The 20,754-nt window shown below is 40.5% G+C and overlaps 2 protein-coding genes across 2 annotated transcripts in view; one reads left to right on the top strand and one right to left on the bottom strand.

Moving 5' to 3' along the window:
• Window positions 1-16,782, bottom strand: part of SEPTIN14 (septin 14) — a 108,250-nt gene extending 91,468 nt beyond the window's left edge. The window contains exons 1-2 of the mRNA XM_040635015.1: window positions 16,528-16,782; window positions 1,120-1,181 (exon numbers count right to left, since the gene is read on the bottom strand). The gene's annotated coding sequence lies outside the window, so the exon portion shown is untranslated. The remainder of the gene's footprint in view (window positions 1-1,119; window positions 1,182-16,527) is intronic.
• Window positions 16,576-20,754, top strand: part of ZNF713 (zinc finger protein 713) — a 38,980-nt gene continuing 34,801 nt past the window's right edge. Inside the window, exons 1-2 of the mRNA XM_040636556.1 lie at window positions 16,576-16,645; window positions 16,771-17,091. Coding sequence (XP_040492490.1) covers window positions 16,576-16,645; window positions 16,771-17,091 — 391 coding nt within the window. The remainder of the gene's footprint in view (window positions 16,646-16,770; window positions 17,092-20,754) is intronic.

Below are 20,754 nucleotides of genomic sequence, written 5' to 3'. Positions count from 1 at the left end.
TGCCATTTCACACGTGAGCTGGACTCCAACAACTGAAGATTACCACCTCCACCATCCTTGGAACATGCATTCCACTTGCCCTCCTGCTCCCAGTGGCTTTCCCGAAGACATACATGGCCTTGAGATAACGATGTGGTATTGAGACAATCTGGAAGGTAAATGTGACTGAACACAGTCAAGGCCTTTATATAAACTTTTAAGATGGTTTGGATGGGTGCGGAGATCTCTTCATCTTGCAGTCACTGAAGACTAGCCTCATATGTAAGTTCCCTTGCTTATTAAACCTGCCAACTACCAATCTGGAATAGGTTGGGCAGGTCTCTCCCTGTCCACTGCCGTGTATACGGGCCAGTTTGAGATTACACCTGGGAAGCTCCAGAGGAGCTTATAAACCAACAATGCTAAAAATGCAAATCCTCATCCTTATTAACCTTGCCATCTGGCTTTGTTTTAGATCCTATCACTTATCACTCGTCGGCATTATATTAAATGTCTGTTTTTTAGGGGGTTTATTGTCTGTCTGATTGTAATGTTCAAGTAGACTGAAACCTTGTCAGGTTTTTTATTTAATGGTTATGTATAGGTTCTCATTGCCCAAAACGGAGCCTGACTGGCACAGGACTGGCATTTACGTGAGTACTTCCTTTTTTTTTTTTTTTTTTAAGATTTTATTTATTTATTTAACAGAGATAGAGACAGCCAGTGAGAGAGGGAACACAACAGGGAGAGTGGGAGAGGAAGAAGCAGGCTCATAGTGGAGGAGCCTGATGTGGGGCTCGATCCCATAATGCCGGGATCACGCCCTGAGCCGAAGGCAGACGCTTAACCGCTGTGCCACCCAGGCGCCCCACGTGAGTACTTCCTAAATGAATGAGGACTGTGAGCACCTGCATTTCTGAGCAGAAGTCAGCATCTAGAATGGATCCCTTGGGCAGTGCGGTCAGATGCAAATACCTTTCCTCTGGAAAGCCTGATCTTGAATGACATAGTGAGAGAATAGGAGAGTCTGTTTCAGACCTGGTGGCTTCCCAGACAGACTTCTGCGTAGGCACAGCATTGTCGGGTTCTGATGCTTCAGGTTAGGAATACACAGGCAGGTGTGGTTTGGAAAGTCCTTACCTGGATCCATGGATAGATCAGTCTGTCAGGAAAAGGAAGCAGCCACAGAGTCCTGAGAAGGCCTAGAGAGGGTGACATGGATAAAAATGTAGGACAGAAAGACCCTTGGTTAGTTATATAAACAAATGATTATTTTCCCCTTAATACAAGCCAATCTCATAGAAAAGAGTGGAAGGAACTTCTCCCCTTAAATGATCTGGGTTGTGTTTGCAGATATCAGAGAATTACAATTATATTACATAAAAAAGATAGTCTGGTTTGCACATTTGTAACAATGGCAGTTTTGCTTCTACTAAGGAATAGATTGAGAGAGCACATACTCTTAATAGTATTTTACCACTACATATGCCAGCAGCTGGAGAAGCAGCTATTCTAGAAGCTGCCAGAAAAACAGAATATGGGGACTGACTGGCCTCCTACCTATTCCAGCTGCTCAGGGTCAATCCTAACACGCCTCCCTTCCCTGTTTTCTCAGCCGCCACTAAAGTTCAGGTCTTATAGGTGCTGGATCATTAATTCCTGACCCTCAATCCTCTCCTTGCTCTGTGCCCCCCTTATCTGATTCAGTCTCCTTTTCTCCCTTCACTCTCAAACTCTTCTAGGGTATGTTCCTGCAGTGTGAGGCTGAGGTCCAGTGAAAATGAGACTCAAAACCACAACAAGCTATCAGATCACACCTATCAGAATGGCTATTATCAAAAAACCAAGAAATAACAAGTACTGGCAGGACGTGGACAAAAGGGAACCCTTGTGCACTGTTGGCGGAAATGTAAATTGGTGTGCCCACCATAAGAAACAGCATGGAGTTTCCTCAAAAAAATTAAAAATAAAACTATTAAGAGAGAGTTGGGGAAGATGGCATGGAGCAGGAGGACTCTAGGCTCACCTCCTCCCATGAACACAACTAGATAACTATCAAATCATCCTAAATACCCCAGAAATTGACTAAAGACTGACAGAACAAACTCCACAGTTAAAGGGAGAGAGGGGGCTGCATCGAAGAAGGTAGGAAGTATGGAGACATGGTTCGGGGAAAAATGGATTGTGCGTGCTGCAGAGGGGAGGGAGCAATGGTCACAGAGAAGGGCAAGAGAGAAAGAGGAACACAGAGGGGAACACATGAGGAAAACATTTCCCCCAAAGCCATTGGCTTGAAAAACAAGAGGGGCTAAACTTCATGAGTTCATGCAACCAGTGAGACTTAAAGCCTGGAGGGTTCTTTGGTATGTATGTATGTATGCATGTATTTATTTATAAAGATTGTATTTATTTATTAGAGAGAGAGAGACAGTCAGCGAGAGAGGGAACACAACCAGGGGGAGTGGGAGAGGAAGAAGCAGGCTCCCAGTGGAGCAGGAGCCCAATGCAGGGCTCGATGCAGGGCTCAATCCCAGGACCCTGGGATCAGGCCCTGAGCCGAAGGCAGATGATTAAAGGCTAAGCCACCCAGGCGCCCCTAAAGCCTGGAGTTTTAAAGGTGAGTGGGCTTGGCTGCTATAGAGGCCTGAGATAGAGCTGTTCCTGAATAGAAGGCAGGCAAACGACCGGGGGCAAACAGTGTGGAAACAGTGATCTGAAGCACACCTGACACCTGGGGCACACAGTGGGGAGTTATTCACTCTTCTTGCAGTATGTCCTTGAAGAGGCAGTGTTCATGGAGACGCCTCTCCAGGAGCAAAGGAGCCAGTTGATGCCATTTCCCACCCCACCCCCACCCCAGCATAAACACAGAGCCACCTACGGGAAGCAGTGCAGCACAGACATGGGCTGCCTCACTTGCTAACACCAAAACCCACCCCCCTGCACTCCCACAGGATTGCCCTTCTCACTCAAGCTTTCTCAGCGCCAGCACATGGGCCTCTCCCCCAGAACACCAGCACAAACCCCTGCCCACACCGCATCTCCCAAACAGAGATTTCTGCAGGGCTTCAGTTCCAGTGGAAATGTATCAGGTCCCATGTATCAAGCAGACTTAAAGCACACTGAGTTAAAACTTGCCACGTTCAGGCCAGGGACCAAACACTGCACACTGCAGGAAAGGGAATCTTCTGCAGATGACTGGCTGAAGGATAGAGCAGCCAAAACACATAGCAGACAGCACACCAAGCACACTCAAGAGACATTTTTTGGTTTTTGAGCCCTGAAGTGCCAGGCACTGGGCACTATCTGACCTCCTCTTCATAAGGCCATTGCTTTCAGGAGCAGGAAACATACCTTGCTTTTCTAACACAGAGAAGGCAGAGACTTAGAGAAAAGGCCAAGATGGAGGAATTCATCCCAAATGAGATAACAAGCTAAGGCCATGGCCAGAGATCTAAGTGAAACAGGTAAGTAACATGCCTGATGGATACTTTAAAGTAACAATCATAAGGATACCTGTGGGCTTAAGAAGAACAGAAGACATCAGGAAGACTCTTTTATTTAAATTCAATTAATTAACATACAATGTATTATTCATTTCAGAGGTACAGGTTTGTGACTCATCAGTTGTATATAATACCCAGTACTCATTACATCACTGTGCCTTCCTAATGTCCATCACCCAGTTTCCCCATAACCCCCACCCACCTCCCCTCCAGCAATCTTCAATTTGTTTCCTATGATTCAGAGTCTCTTATGGTTTGTCTCTCTTTCTGGTTTCCTCTTGTTTTATTTTTTTCCTCTCTTCCCCTATGATCCTCTGTTTTGTTTCTTAAATTCCACCTATCAGCGAGATCACATGATAATTGTCTTTCTCTGACTGACTTATTTCGCTTGGCGTAATACCCTCTAGTTCCATTCACGTCATTGCAAATGGCAAGATTTCATTTTTTTGAAGGCTGAGTAGTATTCCATTGTGTATATATAAACACATCTTTATCCATTCATCTGTCGATGGACATCTGGGCTTTTTCCATAGTTTGGCTATTGTGGACATTGCTGCTATACACATTGGGGTACAGGTGCCCCTTCAGATCACTACATTTGTATCTTTGGGGTAAATCCCTCATAGTGCACGTGCTGGGTTGTAGGGTAGCTCTATTTTTAACTTTCCGAAGAACATCCATTCTGTTTTCCAGAGAGGCTACTCCAGCTCGCTTTCCCATCAAGAGTGTAAGAGGGTTCCCCCTTTCTCCACATCCTTGTCAAAATCTGTCATTTCCTGACTTGTTAATTTTAGCCATTCCGACTAGTGTGAGGTGGTATCTCATTGTGGTCTTGATCTGTATTTCCCTGATGCCAAGTGATGGGGAGCATTTTTTCACGTGTCTGTTGGCCATTTGTGTGTCTGCTTTGGAGAAATGTCTGTTCATGTCTTCTACCCATTTCTTCACAGGATTTTTTGGTTTTTGAGCATTGGATTTGATAAGTTCTTTATAGATTTTGGGTACTAGCCCTTTATCTGATAAGACATCTGCAAATATCTTCTCCCATTCTGTCATTGTCTTTGGTTTTGTTGACTGTTTCTTTTGTTTTGCTAAAGCTTTTGATCTTGATGAAGTCCCTCTTGTTCATTTTTGTCTTTGTTTCCCTTGCCTTTGGGGACATGTCCAGCAAGAAGTTGCTGCAGCCAAGGGTGAAGAGGTTGTTTCCTATGTTCTCCTCAAGGATTTTCATGGATTCCTATCTCACATTTAGGTCTTTCATTCATTTTGAGTTCACTTTTGTGTATGGTGTAAGAAAATGATCCAGTTTCATTCTTCTGCACGTGGCTGTCCAATTTTCCCAATACCATTTGTTGAAGAGACTTTTTCCATTGGATATTCTTTCTTGTTTTTTTGAAGATTAGTTCACTATATAGAGTTCAGAGTCCATTTCTGGATTCTTTATTCTGTTCCATTGATCTATCTGTCTGTTTTTGAACCAGTACCATACTGTCTTGATGATTACAGGTTTGTAATACATCTTGAAGTCTGGAATTGTGATGCCTCCACCTTTGCTTTTCTTTTTCAACATTCCTTTGGTTATTCGGGGTCTTTTCTGGTTCCATACAAATTTTGGGATTATTTGTTCCAGCTCTGTGAAAACAGTTGACGGTATTTTGGTAGGGATTGCATTGAATGTATAGATTGCTCTAGGTAGCACAGACATTTTAACAATATTTGTTCTTCCAACCCATGCGCATGGAATGTTTTTCCATTTCTTTGTGTCTTCTTCAATTACTTCCATGAGTGTTCTGTAGTTTTCTGAGTATAGATCTTTACCTCTTTGGTTAAGTTTATTCCAAGGTATTGTATGGTTTTCGGTGCAATTGTAAATGGGATCGATTCCTTAATATGTCTTTCTTCTGTCTCACTGTTAGTGTATAGAAATGCAACTGATTTCTGTGCATCAATTATATATCCTGCCACGTTCCTGAACTCCTGTATGAGTTCTAGCAATTTTGGGGTGGAGTCCTTGGGTTTTCCACAGAGTATCATGTCATCTGCAAGGAGTGAGAGTTTGACTTCTTTGCCAATTTGGATGCCTTTTATTTTTTTTTCTTTTTGTTGTCTGATTGCTGAGGCTCGGACTGCTAGTACTATGTTGAACAACAGTGGTGAGAGTGGACATCCCTGTCATGTTCCTGACGTTAGGGGAAAAGCTCTGTTTTTCCCCATTGAGGATGATATTTGCTGTGGGTCTTTTGTATATGGTTTTTATGATGTTGATACATGTTTCCTCTATCCCTACATTGTGGAGGGTTTTTATCAAGGAAGGATGCTGTACTTTGTCAAACGCTTTATCTGCATCTATTGAGAGGATCATATGGTTCTTGTCCTTTCTTTTATTAATGTAGTGTATCATATTGATTGATTTGTGGATGTTGAGGCACCCTTGCAGCCCAAGAATTAATCCCATTTGGTCGTGGTGAATAATCCTTTTAATGTACTGTTGGATCCTATTGGCTAGTATTTTGGTGAGAATTTTGGCATCCATGTTCATCAAGGGTGTTGGTCTGTAATTCTCCTTTTTGGTGGGGTCTTTATCTGGTTTTGGGATCAAGGTAATGCTGGCTTCATAGAAGGAGTTTGGAAATTTCCTTCCATTTCTATTTTTTGAAACAGCTTCAGAAGAATTGGTATTAGTTCTTCTTTAAATGTTTGGTAGAATTCCCCTGGGAACTTATCCAGCCCTGGACTCTTGTTTGTGGGGAGATTTTTGATTACTGCTTCAATTTCCGTGCTGGTTATGGGTCTTCTCAGGTTTTCTATTTCTTCCTGTTTCAGTGTTGTAGTTTTTACATCTCTAAGAATGCATCCACTTCTTCCAGATTGCCAATTTTTTGCCATATAGTTGTTCATAGTATGTTCTTACAATTATATTTCTTCAGTGTCAGTTGTGATCTTCCCTCTTTCATTCACGGTTTTTTTTTATTTGAGTCCTTTCTCTTCTTTTTGAGAATTCTGGCCAGGGGTTTATTGGTCTTTTTAATTCTTGCGAAGAACCAGCTTCTACTTTCATTGATCTACTGTTCTTTTGGTTTCTATTTCATTGATTTCTGTGCTAATCTTTATTAATTCTTTTCTCCTGCTGGGTTTAGGCTTTATTTGCTGTTCTTTCTCCAGATCCTTGTGCATCTGAGACCTTTCTTGTTTCTTGAGACAGTCTTGTATTACTATATACTTCCCTTTTATGACTGCTTTTGCTGCATCCCAAAGGCTGTGAACAGTTGTGTTTTCATTTTCATTTGTTTACATGAATTTTTAAAATTCTTCTTTAATTTCCTGTTTGAGCCATTCATTCTTAAGCAGGATACTCTTTAACCTCCAAGTATTTGAGTTCTTTCCAAATTTCCTCTTATGAGTTCCAGTTTCAAAGCATTGTGGTCTAAAAATATGCGGGGAATGATCCCAGTCTTTTGGTACCAGTTGAGACCTGATTTGTGACCCAGCATGTGATCTACTCTGGAGAATGTTCTTGTGCAATCGAGAAGAATGTGTATTCCGTTGCTTTAGGATGGAATGCTCTGTACGTATCTATGAAGTCCATCTGGTCAATGTGTTCTTCAAAGCTCTTGTTTCTTTGTTGATCTTCTGCTTAGATGATCTGTCCATGGCACTGAGTGGAGTGTTAAAGTGCCTTACTAGAATTGTATTATTATTGATGTGTTTCTTTAATTTTGTTATTGTTTTATATAATTGGCTACTCTCATAGTAGGGGGATAAACATTTACAATTGTTAACTCTTCTTGTTGGATAGACCCTTGAAGTAGGATATAGTGTCCCTCTTAATCTCTTATTACAGTCTTTGGTTTAAAATCTAATTTGTCTGATATAAGGATTGCCACACCAGCTCTCTTTTGATGTCCATTAGCATGGTAAATGGTTTTCCACCCCCTCACTTTAAATCTGGTGGTGTCCTTAGTTCTAAAATGAGTCTCTCACAGACAGCATATTGATCGATCTTGCTTTTTTATCCAATCTGATACCCTGTGTCTTTTGACTGGGGCATTTAGCCCATTTACATTCAGAGTAATTATTGAAAGATATGAATTTAATGCCATTGTATTACCCATCAGCGAGACTCTTATCATAGAGACAAAAGAGATAAAAAAGAATCAGAGATGACGAGTGCAATATATGAGATTGGGAACAGGCCTGATGAGGGGAGAAGTTAAGACATCAGAGGAGTAGGGGGACCCTAAGCTTGTCTCAGCCCTCAAACACAGCTAGATAGTTATCCAACCATTCCAAACACCCAAGAAATCAATCAGAGGTCTGAGAGAACAAAAACTGCAAGTCTGTAAGTAGAAAAGTGACCACCTTTTGGAAAGTACAAGATGCAGAGAGTTGATTTGGGGAAGATATAGCTGTGGATACAGCAGCAGGGAGACAGCCTGCTTATGGAGGCTACCACAAAGTATTATAAGCAGCAGAGTGCAAAACATTAACTTTTAGAAGTTCCCTAATGTGGGGGATGTGCCTGGCTTAAGGGTGCTCAGATGGTGTAGCAGGGGGTAATCCCAGGAGTCATAAGGTGGTCTTAGGATCTCCTGGGTCACAAGAAGAATGGATAGTGACTACTGCACTGTTTCCAGACATAGGAACATGGAAGCAGTGGATCTTGGTGCCAGCTTTCTGCTCTTTTTTGCCATAAACTGTGAACCACTGTGTGGTCGTGCGACTGCTTTCCTGGGACCAGCCAACAAATGGCAAAAGTGCAGCAAGAGCCTCCCCTGAGAGAACAGCCCATGTCCATACCACAGGAGTCCCCAAAATTTGGAGTTCTGAAACTCAGTCATGCACCTGAGATAGAAAAGCTTGGACACAGACAAGGTGAATACAAGGTTCAGATAGAAACCATAGACAAATGTGGTGTGACTGACTGCTCTTCTGTCAGGGCTCACTGAAGTGTGGGGGAAACGAACTTTCAACTCCAGGGTTAGAGAGTGGGGTGCTGACATATTCATCATGCCCTTCAGCACTGAAAGCCTTTCCCCGCAAAACAGCACGCCATCTAGTGGAGGCCAGAGCTGCTTACAGTAAGCCCCGCCCCCCTGCACCCTGGAGATGCATTTCCCCTGAAACAAGTCAGCCTAAGAATCAGCCCAACAGGCCCCTCCACCAGAAGACGAGCACTGGCACCAAATCTATTTATAGCATGGAGTGCTACAAAGCTTCAGCTCTAGGGGAAATAGGATCTAGCCTTTTCAACAAGCTGACCAAAACACAACTCTTTAAAACTCAGCACACACTGGACAAGATCCAAACACTCCCCAGTGCAGGCAAGGAGAAAATCTGCAAAGGATTGATCTGAGGGAAAGAGCAGCCAAAACACAACAGCATTGTGCACACAGCATGCACGAAAAACACTTCCTGAATTGCCAGGCCCTGACAGTACATGACCTCTTTTTAATATACCCACTAAACTCAGGAGCAGGACAGCTAACAGCCTTTCCTAACATGCAGAAGACAGAGATATAGGCAAAATGCCAAGATGGAGGAATTCGTCCCAAAAGAAAACACAAGAAGACATCATTTCCAGGGGCACCTGGGTGGATCAATCAGTTAAAGCATCCAACTCCTGATTTCAGCTCAGGTCATGATCTCAGGGTCATGGGATCAAGCCCTGTGTCAGGTTCCATGCTCAGCAGGTAGTCTGCTTGAGATTCTCCCTCTCCTTCTCCCTCCAACTCTCCCCCTGATTGTACTCTTTCTCTCTAAAAATAAATACATAAATCTTAAAAAAAAAAAAAAGACACCAACTCTATAGCTAACACAATATTACTAAATTCCTATCTTTCAATAATCACTCTGAATGTAAATGGACTAAAGGCTGCAATCAAAAGACATAGGGTGGGTGAGGAGTTAAGATGGCAGAGGAGTAGGGGGACCCTAAGTTCATCAGGTCCCTCAAATACAACTAGATAGCTATCAAATCATTCTGAACACCCAAGAAATCAAACAGAGATCTGAGAAAAAACCGCTGCAAGTCCACAGGTAGAAAAGTGACCACCATTTGGAAGGTAGGAGGTGCAGAGACTTGAATCTGGTGTGACATAGCTGAGGATACTGTGGCAGGGAGGGAGCCTGCTTATGGAGGCTACCACAAACTATTATAAGAAGCGGAGTTCAAAACTCAAACTTTTAGAAGTCTGCTACAGTGGGTGATGTGGGACAGGTCCAGCAAAAAGCAGAAGCGTGGTGAGAACTCCACCACACACCCAGAGAAACAGCATGGGTCCGAGCCATGAGAGTCCCTAAAATTTGGAGTTTTGAAACTCAGTCCCATGCCTGAGATAAAAACACGAGGTCACAGGCAGGATGCACACAGAGTTCTAACAGAAACCGGGAGACAAGTGATTGACTGCTCTTCTGTGAGGGCTCACTGAAGAATGGGAGGGTGTGAATTTTCAGTTCTGAGGCTAGAGAGCTGGGCACCACCATATTCATCCCACCCATCAGTGATGAAAGGCTTCAGGGAGCTAAACAGTGCCACCTAGTGGAGTCCAGAGCCTATTACACCATGTCCTGCCTCCTAGTGCACTGGAGACAAATTTCCACTAAAACAAGTCCACCTGAGAATCAGCACAACAGGACCCTCTCCCAGAAGACCAGCACAAACAACTAGCTTGTACCAAGTTTACTGATCACAGAGGTCTGCAAAGCTTCAGCTCTAGAGGAAAACAGTATATAGCATTCTCTGTATTTTTAATCCTCAGTCCTTTAATAGAATTTTTTCAGATATTTCCTTATTTTTCAATTTTTTATTTTTTAAATTTTTATTTCTATATATACTTCGTATATTTTTTATTTTTGTCTCCCTCCATTGTACTTTATTTTATATATTTTTTTTCTTTCTTTCTTTCTTCCTTATTTTGAGATCTAGTTTCTTTAACGAGCACACCAAAACACAAACAGGGTCCAGGTTTTTTTTATTTGTTTTTGTTGTGGTGGTAATGGTGGTTATAGCCGTTGTTGTTGTTTCTTTTTTTCCTTTTTCTTCCTTCTTTTCTTTTCTGGACAAAATGATGACATGGAGAAATTCACCCCAAAAGAAAGAACGGGAGGTAATACTCACGGCCAGGGATTTAATCAATACAGATATAAGTAAGATGTCTGAACTGAACTGAAAATGATTATAAGGATACTATCTTGGCTTGAAAAAAAGCATAGAAGACACTAGGGAATCCCTTACTGTAGAAATAAAAAAAACTAAGATCTAGTCAGGAGGAAATTAAAAATGCTAATACCAATGTGGAGTCCCAAGTGGAGGCCATAAAAATGAGGATAAATGAAGCAGAAGAGCGAATCAGTGATCACGAAGATCACGAAGGGAGACTTATGGAACTCAACGATTCCACAAACCAAAATCATGTCCGTATAATAGGAGTCCCAGAGGATGAAGAGCAGGGAAAGGGGGCAGAAAGTTTATTTAAACAAATGACAGCTGAGAACTTTCCTAATCTAGGGAAGTAAACAGGCATTCACGTCAGGAGGCATAGAAAACTCCCTTCAAAATCAACAAAAATAGGTCAACACCTCAACATACTATAGCAAAACTTGCACATTACAAAGATAAAGAGAAAATCCTGAAAGCAGCTCAGGACAAGAGGTCCTTAACCTACAAGGACAGACACCAAAGGCCAGCAGCAGGCCTTTCCACAGAGACCTCGCAGGTTGGAAAAGACTGGCGTGATATATTCAACGTGCTAAATGGGAAAATATGCAGCCAAGAATATCCAGCAAGGCTTTATCGTTCAGAATAGAAGCAGAGATAAAAATTTCCAAGACAAACAAAAACTAAAGGAATTTGTGAACACTAAATCAGCCCTGCAAGAAATATTAAATGGGACCCTTTGAGCAAAAAGAGAGACCAAAACCAACAAAGACCAGAAAGGAACAGACACAATCTACAGAAACAGTGACATTACAGGAAAGACAATGGCACTAAATTCATATATTTCAATAATTACTCAGTGTAAATAGACTTAATGCTCCTATCAAAAAACATAGAATATCAGACTGGATTAAAAAAAACAAGATCCATCACTATGCTACTTACAAGAGATTCATTTTAGACCCAAAGACAACTTCAGATTGATAGTGAGGGGGTGGTAAACCATTTATCATGCTAATGGATATCTAAAGAAAGCTGGGGCAGCCATCCTTATATCAGACAAACTAGATTTTAAACCAAAGACTTTAAGAAGAGATGAAGAAAGACAATATATTATAATAAACAGGTCTATCCAACAAGAAGATCTAACAACTACAATTATTTATGCCCCTAACTTGGGAGCTGCCAAATATATATATATATATATAAATTAATGACAAACCTAAAGAAACTCATTGATAATAATACAATACTAGTAGGGGACTTTCACACCCCATTCACAGCAATGGACAGATCATCTGAGCAGAAGATCAACAAAGAAACAAGGGCTTTGATTGACACAGTGGACCAGATGGACCTCACAGATATATTCAGAGCACTCCATCCTAAAGCAACACCCTAGCCAGACTTATCAAAAAGAAAAGAGAAAGGACCCAAACAAGTAAGATCATAAATGAAAGAAGAGAGATCACAACCAACACCAAAGAAATACAAACAATTCTAAGGCAATACTATAAACTATTATATGCCAACAAATTAGGCAATCTGTAAGAAATGGATGCATTCCTAGAAACATAGAAATGACCAAAACTAAAACAGGAAAAAATAGAAAACCTGAACAGACCTATAACCAGCAAAGAAATTGAAGCAGTAATCAAAAATCTTCCAACAAACAAGAAACCAGATCCAGACTGCCTCCCAGAATTCTATCCAACATTTAAAGAACAATTAATACATAACCTTCTGAAGCTGTTTCAGAACATAGAAATGAGGGGCGCCTGGGTGGCTCAGTCGTTGGGCGTCTGCCTTTGGCTCAGGTCATGATCCCAGGGTCCTGGGATTGAGCCCCACATCGGGCTCCCCACTCGGCAGGAAGCCTGCTTCTCCCTCTCACACTCCCCTTGCTTGTGTTCCCTCTCTCACTGTCTCTCTCTGTCAAATAAATAAATAAAATATTTTAAAAAACACAAAAAACAAAAAACATGCTACTAAACAACGAATGGGTCAACCAAGAAATCAAAAGGAAATCAAAAAATACATAGAGACAAATGAAAATGGAAATGAAAATATAATGGTCCAAAGTTTCTGGGTGGCAGCAAAAGTGGTTCTAGGAGGAAAATTTATAGCAATACAGGCCTACCTCAGGAAGCATGAAAAATCTCAAGTAAACAACCTATTTTAGACCTAAGGGCTCTAGAAAAAGAAGAATAAACAAAATCCAAAACCAGTAGAAGGAAGGAAACTATTATAAAGATCAGAGTGGAAATGAACAATACAGAAATTTTTTTAAAAGAACAGATCAGAAGCGCCTGGGTGTCTCAGTCGGTTAAGCATTTGCCTTCAGCTCAGGTCATGATCCCAGGGTCCTGGGATCAAGCCATGTGTTGGGCTCCCTGTTCAGTGGAGAGCCTGGTTCTCCTTCTCCTTCTGCTGCTCCCCCTGCTTATGCTCTTTCTCTCAAATAAATAAATAAAATCTTAAAAAAAAAAAAAAAAAAGAACAGATCAATGTAACCAGAAACTGATTCTTTGAAAAAAATTAACATCTTGGTAAACCTTTAGCCAGACTCATCAAAGAGAGAGAGAGAGAGAGAGAGAGGAGTCAAATAAACAAAAATTGTTTTTTATTGTATAAATATATAATTATGAATTGTGGTAAAAACTATGAGGAAATTTTTAAAAATATGAGGAAATGAAAGAGGAGAAATAATAACTAACACCACAGAAATACAAAGGACTGTAAGAGAATATTATGAAAAATGATGTCAACAAATTTAACAACCTAGAAGAAATGGATAAATTCCTAGAAACACATAACCTACCAAAACTGAAGCACGAAGGAATAGAAAATTTGAACAGACCAATTACTAGCAATGAAATTGAATCAGTAATCAAAAAACTCCCAACAAACAAAAGTCCAGGAATAGAAGGTGACACAGTGAATTCTATCAAACATTTAAAGAAGAATTAATACCTATTCTTCTCAAACTATCCCAAAAAATAGAAGAGGAAGGAAAACTTCCAAATTCATTCTATGAGGCCAGCATTAGCCTGACGTCAAAACAAATAAAGACAACACTAAAAAAAAAGAACTACAGGGCAATACCTATGAAAATAGATAAAAAATCCTTCACAAAATACTGGTAAACAGAATCCAACAGTACATTTAAAAAATCACTAACCACAATTAAGTGGGATTCACTCCTGGTGTGCAAGGGTGGTTCAATGTTCTCGAATCAATCCACATGACACATCACATCAACAAGAGAAAGGATAAAACCATATGATCATTTCAATAGACACAGAAAAAGCATTTGACTAACTACAACATCCATTCATGATAAAAAAAAAAACCCTCAACAAAGTAGGTTTAGAAGGAATATACCTCAATATAATAAAGTCCATATATGACAAACCCACAATGAACATCATACTCAATGATGAAAAATTAAGAGTTTTTTTCCTAAGGTCAGGAAGAAGACAAGGATGTCCACTCTCACCAGTTTTATTCAACATAGTACTGAAAGTCCTAGTCATAGCAATCAGACAACAAAAAGAAATAAAAAGCATCCAAACTGATAAAGAAGTAAAACTTTCCCTATTTGCAGAAAAGCTAAAGACTCCACCAAAAAACTACTAGAACTGACAAATGAATTCAGTAATGTCCCAGGATACGAAGTCAATATAAAGAAATCCGCTGCACTTCTATACGCTAATAATGAAGCAGCAGAAAGAAAAATTAAGAAAATCCCACTTACAATTGCACCGAAAATAATAAAATATCTAGGAATAAACTAAACCGAGGAGGTAAAAGACCTGTTCCCTGAAAACTATAAAACACTGATGTGAAAGAAATTGACATTCCATGCTCATGAATTGGAAGAACTAATATTGTTAAAATGCCTATACTACCCAAAGCAACCTACACATTTAATGAAATCCCTATCAAAATACAACAGCATTTTTCACAGAACTAGAACAAAAAATCCTAAAATTTTAATGGAACCACAAAAGACCTGAATAGCCAAAGCAATTTTGAGAAAGAAAACCAAAGCTGGAGGGGTCACAATTCCACATTTCAAGTTATATTACAAAGTTGTCATAATAAAAACAGTATATACTGGCATAAAAGTAGACACAAAGACCAATGGAACAGAACAGGAAAGCTAGAAATAAACCCACAATTGTATGGTCAACTTATCTTTGACAAAGCAGGAAAGAATATCCAATGGGAAAAAGACAGTCCCATCAACAAATGGTGTTGGGAAAATTGGACAGCCACATGCAAATCACTTTCTTACAACATGACAAAAATAAGTTCAACATGGATGAAAGACCTAAATGTGAGACCTGAAACCATAAAAAGCCTAGAAGAGAGCACAGGCAGTAATTTCTCTGACATTGGCTGTAGCAACATTTTTCCAGGTATGTCTCCTGAAGCAAGGGAAACAAAAGTAAAAATAAACTATTGGGTCTACATCAAAATAAAAAGCTTCTGCACAGTGAAAGAAACAATCAACAAAACTAGAAAGTAACCTACTGAATGGGAGAAGGAATTTGCAAATAACTTATCTGATGAAAGATTAGTATCCAAAATATACAAAGAATTTATATAACTCAAAACCAAAAAATAATAATAATAATCCAATTTAAAAATGGGCAGAAGACATGAATAGACATTTCTTCAACGAAGACATCCAGATGGCCAACAGGCATATGAAAAGACGCTCAACATCACTCATCATTAGGGAAATACAAATCAAAACTACAATGAGATATCACCTCATACCTGGCAGAATGGCTAAAATATAAACCATAAGAAACAAGTATTGGGGAGGATGTGGAGAAAAAGGAACCCTCTTGCACTGCTGGGGGGAATGCAAACTGGTGAAACCACTATGGAAAACAGTATGGAGGTTCCTCAAAAAGTTAAAAACAGAACTACCTAACAATCAAGCAATGACACTAATGGGTATTTACTCAAATAATAAAAAACTCTAATTCAAGTGGAGACATGCACCCCTATGTTTCTAGCGGCTTTATCTACAATAGCCAAATATGGAAACAGCCCAAGTGTCCATGATTGATGAATGAATAAAGTACTATGTGTATATGTATATGTATATGTATATGTATATGTGTATGTATGTGTGTGTATATATACAAGTCAGTCAGAGAAAGGTAAATACAATATAATTTCATTCATATGTGGAATTTAAGAAACAAAACAAATGAGCAAAGGGAGGGAGCAAGAGACAAACCAAGAAATATGGTTACCAGATGGGAGGTGAGTGGGGGGATGGGTGAAATAGGTAAAGAGGATAAGAATACACTTCTCACGATAAGCACTGAGTAATATATGGAATTATTGAATCACTATATTTTACATCTGAAACTAATGTAAACCAATATTAACTCTAGTGGAATTAAACTTTAATTTCACTTAATTTAAAAAAAGGCTTTATGCACGTGCAAAGGACCTTTCTGTATTTCACAATCCACTTAACCGTGCAGTACAGGAGCTGCCACCCAATCTTCCTTTAGAAGTGATTAATCTGCCATTTTTGACAGGCTAAAGCAAATATAAAGAGAAAAAATTAGGGGAGTCTATAAATGCCTTCCAAGCAATGAATATGTTCAGTTTAAATCATAGCCTTGCGAAGGTCAGTATTTGACAGTACCTATCTATTCAAAAAGTTTTCAAGGATGAAATAGATTAGCATGAACAGATCAACCACTGCGATCGATTTCGGTGACGGAGAACATTTTGAAAATGCAACAAAATGTTATCCCCTGTTAAAAAGAATCTCATTCTTCTCATCAGTAGACCCGTATTACAAAAAAAGAAAACTGTATTCCTTCATTATCATTATAATTTGCGTCTCACCACACAAAAAAGGGGCGGGAAACTGGTATCCCAGGACTCAGGAGGGCCATGACTTCTGTCGTCGCCTCCTCCGGATGCAGCCGCTACGCGGGCGGGAAGGCGGCAGTCCGATATTCTGGTTGGTAGGGGCTATGGGAGGGCCCTCGGCCCTACTCGGCCCCCCACCCCTGCCTCCTGTAAGCGAAATTCTAGGAGGGCTGGGGCGGAGGTCCAAGCCTTCCCGGGGAGCGCCGCTCCAGTGAGAGCCGTCGGGCGAGCGTGTGGGAGTTCCGAGTCCAGCATGTGGGAAGCGGTCCGCCTCGGTTGCCGCTGGCGCATGCGTATCGGGGAGCCTAGGCCAGCGCGGCGCGGTCGCCATCGCTGGAAAGCTTCCGCCAGAGCCCAGCTGGCGCGGGCGGCTGGTCCAGCCCCAGGGGCCCCGCCGCTGGGCGTCATTGGCTCAGGCAGTAGGGCCCTCATCACCCTGTCCCGCCTCGGTCGGGCCGGGCGGCGGCGGCGGCGGCGGCGGCGGCGGCGGCGTCAGGGGGCGGAGCCGGCCAGAGCGCCCTTTGTCTGTGGAGGCTGGTGAGTGCGGCGCGCCGCGGGCCGGGAGGCGGGCGAGGGGGAAGGGCGGGTGGCGGCCCGAGGGTGCTCGGGTCGCGGTCGCCGCTCGCGTTGGACCCGGAGTCCCCCAGCAGCGCCCTCAGCCTTCCCGGAGACCCGCACCCCTTCTCTGGTAGAAAGGCCTCCCCATCCCAAGATTATAAACGTATTTTCTCTGGTATCTTCTGCAATTGATTTTTGTGTGAGCAAGGGTGGGTATCATTTTTGGAAAGCCTTTCCCCATCTCAAGATCATTAAAACATCGACCTTTATTTTTTTCTACTGCTTTTAAGGGATTTTTTAAAATGTCTTTTTTACATTTCTACCTATATTTTGTTGGGTATTAATTTTGTTTTAAGTTATTAGGTAGGAATCTTTTTCCCAGTTGTCCTGCTGTTAGGTACTGAATAATTTTCCCACTGAATTAAAATGACACTTATATTATATTCTGCAGGCGTGTATATTCTGCACACTGGGATCTGTTTCCAGACAATTTCTTTCATTGCTCTGACAGTTTCTGCCCTGATACCATTTTGTTTTAATTCAAAATACGTTTTAACATGGGGCAGAACAAATCCCCCTTAATTATGTCCTTTGACATAATGATCTATTTCTTTCGATGTATTTGAAATTGTAAAAAATGTAAAGATACAAAAATTACAATTCTCTAAAAGACAGATTTGATCATGGTACTTAATAGGTGCTCAGTAAACAGATATTAAATGAGGAATGTTTGTTGAAAGTCACTGTGTTGTTGCAAACTTTTACACATTTCCCTGTTGCAATCAGGGTAATAGTCTACTTCCTTAGAAGTGCCCTCAAAGACCTTTATGATCTTAATATTGCATACTGTTTTGCTTACCACCCTTGCACGTCATGCTGTAGCCATACCAAGCTACTTAAACATGACACAAAACCTCTGGGAAAAATCCATTAATTTGGTTATGTCAACAGTTTAAATTTCTGTATTCAAAAAGAACAAAGGGCTAAAAACAAGACGCATGAAAATATTTGCAACATGTGTAAGAGACAAATGATTAATGTCCATAATATGTAAAGAGCCTCTGTTAATAGCAAAAAAAAAAAAGAGAGAGAGAGAAAGAGAGAAGGAGAGAAAAAAGAAAAACGGGCAAAGGATATGCATAGGAAATTTATAGAAGAAATACAGGTAACCAAAACACACACACAAAATTTTTTTTAATGCTTAACCTCCTAGGTAACCACAGAATGCAAATGAAGACAAAGATATTTTTCACCCAGTAGCCTGGCAATATATACAAGGCGTTGAGGAAAGTGCCCAGGGAAGGGCACCAGTTGTAAGACTGAGGAAGACACTTTGAATGACAATTTGACAATACTTACCAAAATGTTAAATGAGCTCACTCTGGCTCAGAAATTTCATTCTGGAATCAGTCTTGCAGAAATACTTGCACAGGTACACAAGGAGGTGTGTAAGAAGATGTTTACTACAATATTATTTGCCATTGTGAGTAATGGGTACAGCTTAAATATTCACTAGGGATATGGTTAAATATATTGTGATAGATCCATACGGTAGAATACCGTACTACAATAAAATAAGCTAGTTTATTTTGAAGTTAACAAACAAGGAAAGCTCTCTAATATATTTAGGAAATAAAAGATGCTGCAGAACAGTGGCACATAGTATGGTGTGAGTTATGTTAAGTAGGGATGTGTTATATTATATACGTTCATACGTGCCAGAAAAAGGATGTACCCAAATGACTGATGGTGAATTACTTCCAGGGCAGGAAGTAGAATAGAAGAGGGGTTGAAGGTCACTCAGTCTTACTCATATACTCCCAAATTTTGTGTACTTATGCTTCCATGTAGAATGTGTAAAAAGTTGTGAACATCTATAACCTGTATAAGGAAAAAACAAAACAAAACCCTTACATACACTTAGGAGCTACACAGGGGAGAAAAAAACATTTTATGATGCATAAAATTTTTAAATTAACTTCTTTTTAAAAAAAGCAGCAAAGAATAAAAGACAAATGATAACATGGAGACTACATTTGTTATTTATGTTATCACAGGGGAGTTGCCCTTTACCGTCTGTGTTCAGGGGTCCCCAAGACCACCCTCAGGCTCAGTGATTTGCTAAAAGGACTCATAGAACTCAGCAAAATGTTATACTTACAGTAGCATGAGTATTACAGTGGAAAGATACAGCTTAAAATCAGCAACAAAAAAAGCAGGTAGAGCAGAGTCCAGGAGAGACCAGGTACAAAGCTTCTGGTTGTCTCCTCTCAATGAGGCACTCAGATAGTGTTTAATTCTCCCAGAAGTGATGTGTAATAACACATATGCAGTATTGCCAACCAGGGAATTTCATCTAAACTTTGGCATTCAGAGTATTTATTGGAAATTGGTCATGTAGGCATAGCTAACCACCTGTGTTACTGGTCCTTCAGTCTCCAGTCCTTCCGGAGGTCAAGTTAATACCACATGGCCCAAGAATCCCACCATAAATCCTATCTTAGCATAAACTTTCTGACCTGTCCGAAAGCCTCAGGTAAACAGCGACACTCTTAACAGGCAGGATGTTGCAAGGCATTATAGCTTATCTCTCAGGAACCAGACCAGGTTTGGACCACCTAGACCACTCAGTTAATCCTTTCCTGCACAATATACTTTGTAATAAGGAATTCTTACAAATCAATAAGAAAAAGGCAAAATGGTAGAAAGGTGGACAAATGACACAAAGGGTAATTTATAAAAGATGAAATATGAAAGCTAAAAATATAAAAGTTCTGCCTCCCATGTTATCTAAGAATTACATATTAAAGCAGCAATTATATACTATCTATGTATTATATTTTAAAAGAATAATGCTTATTATTCTTGGCTAATGGTCATTCTTATATATTGTTGATGAATTAGTAAAATGATACAACCTTCCTCAATAGTGTTTTACCTTCATTTTGATCCAGCAGTTCTACCTCTAGGAATTTATCCTAAAGAAATAATCAGACAAAATTATGCCAAAACTGTACAATGTTTGCTGTTGTCTATAACAGTGGAAAGAAAGAAGGAAAGAAGGAAGGAAGGAAGGAAGGAAGGAAGGAAGGAAAGAAAGAAAGAAAGAAAGAAAGAAAGAAAGAAAGAAAGAAAGAAAGAAAAGAAAGAAAAAAAGAAAGAAAAAGAAGGAAAGAGGAAGGAAGCAAGGGAAAGAAAGAAAGGGGTAGGAAGGAAGGAAAGAGAGAGAGAAGGAAGGGGGAGGGAGGGAGGAGGGGAGAGAGAGAGAGGAAGAAAAAGAATGAAAGAAAAAGGAAGGAAGGAAGGAAGGAAGGAAGGAAGGAAGGAAGGAAGGAAGGAAGGAAGAAAAAGAAGCAAGCAAGCAAGCAGGCCCTCTTCCCAGCCCTGGAAATCAACTACCTGTCCTAAGAGCCTGAGTTCCTTTTATTGGAGAAATGCTTAGAAACAAAGATCTGGGTGTAGGTGTGCTCATTGCGAGTGGGGTATCATTGCTCCTAGGCCTTCTGGCAGAGATAGGAGAGATATATACCAATGCACGTTAATCATACACATATATACTTCTATTGTGTTCATCTATGTATTAAATCCCATTAGTTCATATTGACACCTCTGATCCCAATCCAGTACCTCAGGGCTCATTTT

This window comes from Ursus maritimus, unplaced genomic scaffold, assembly GCF_017311325.1.
Source record: "Ursus maritimus isolate PB19 unplaced genomic scaffold, ASM1731132v1 scaffold_2, whole genome shotgun sequence".
NCBI lineage: Eukaryota > Metazoa > Chordata > Mammalia > Carnivora > Ursidae > Ursus > Ursus maritimus.
Note: the sequence above shows the minus strand (reverse complement) of the source record. Positions and strands in the feature narration are given on the sequence as shown.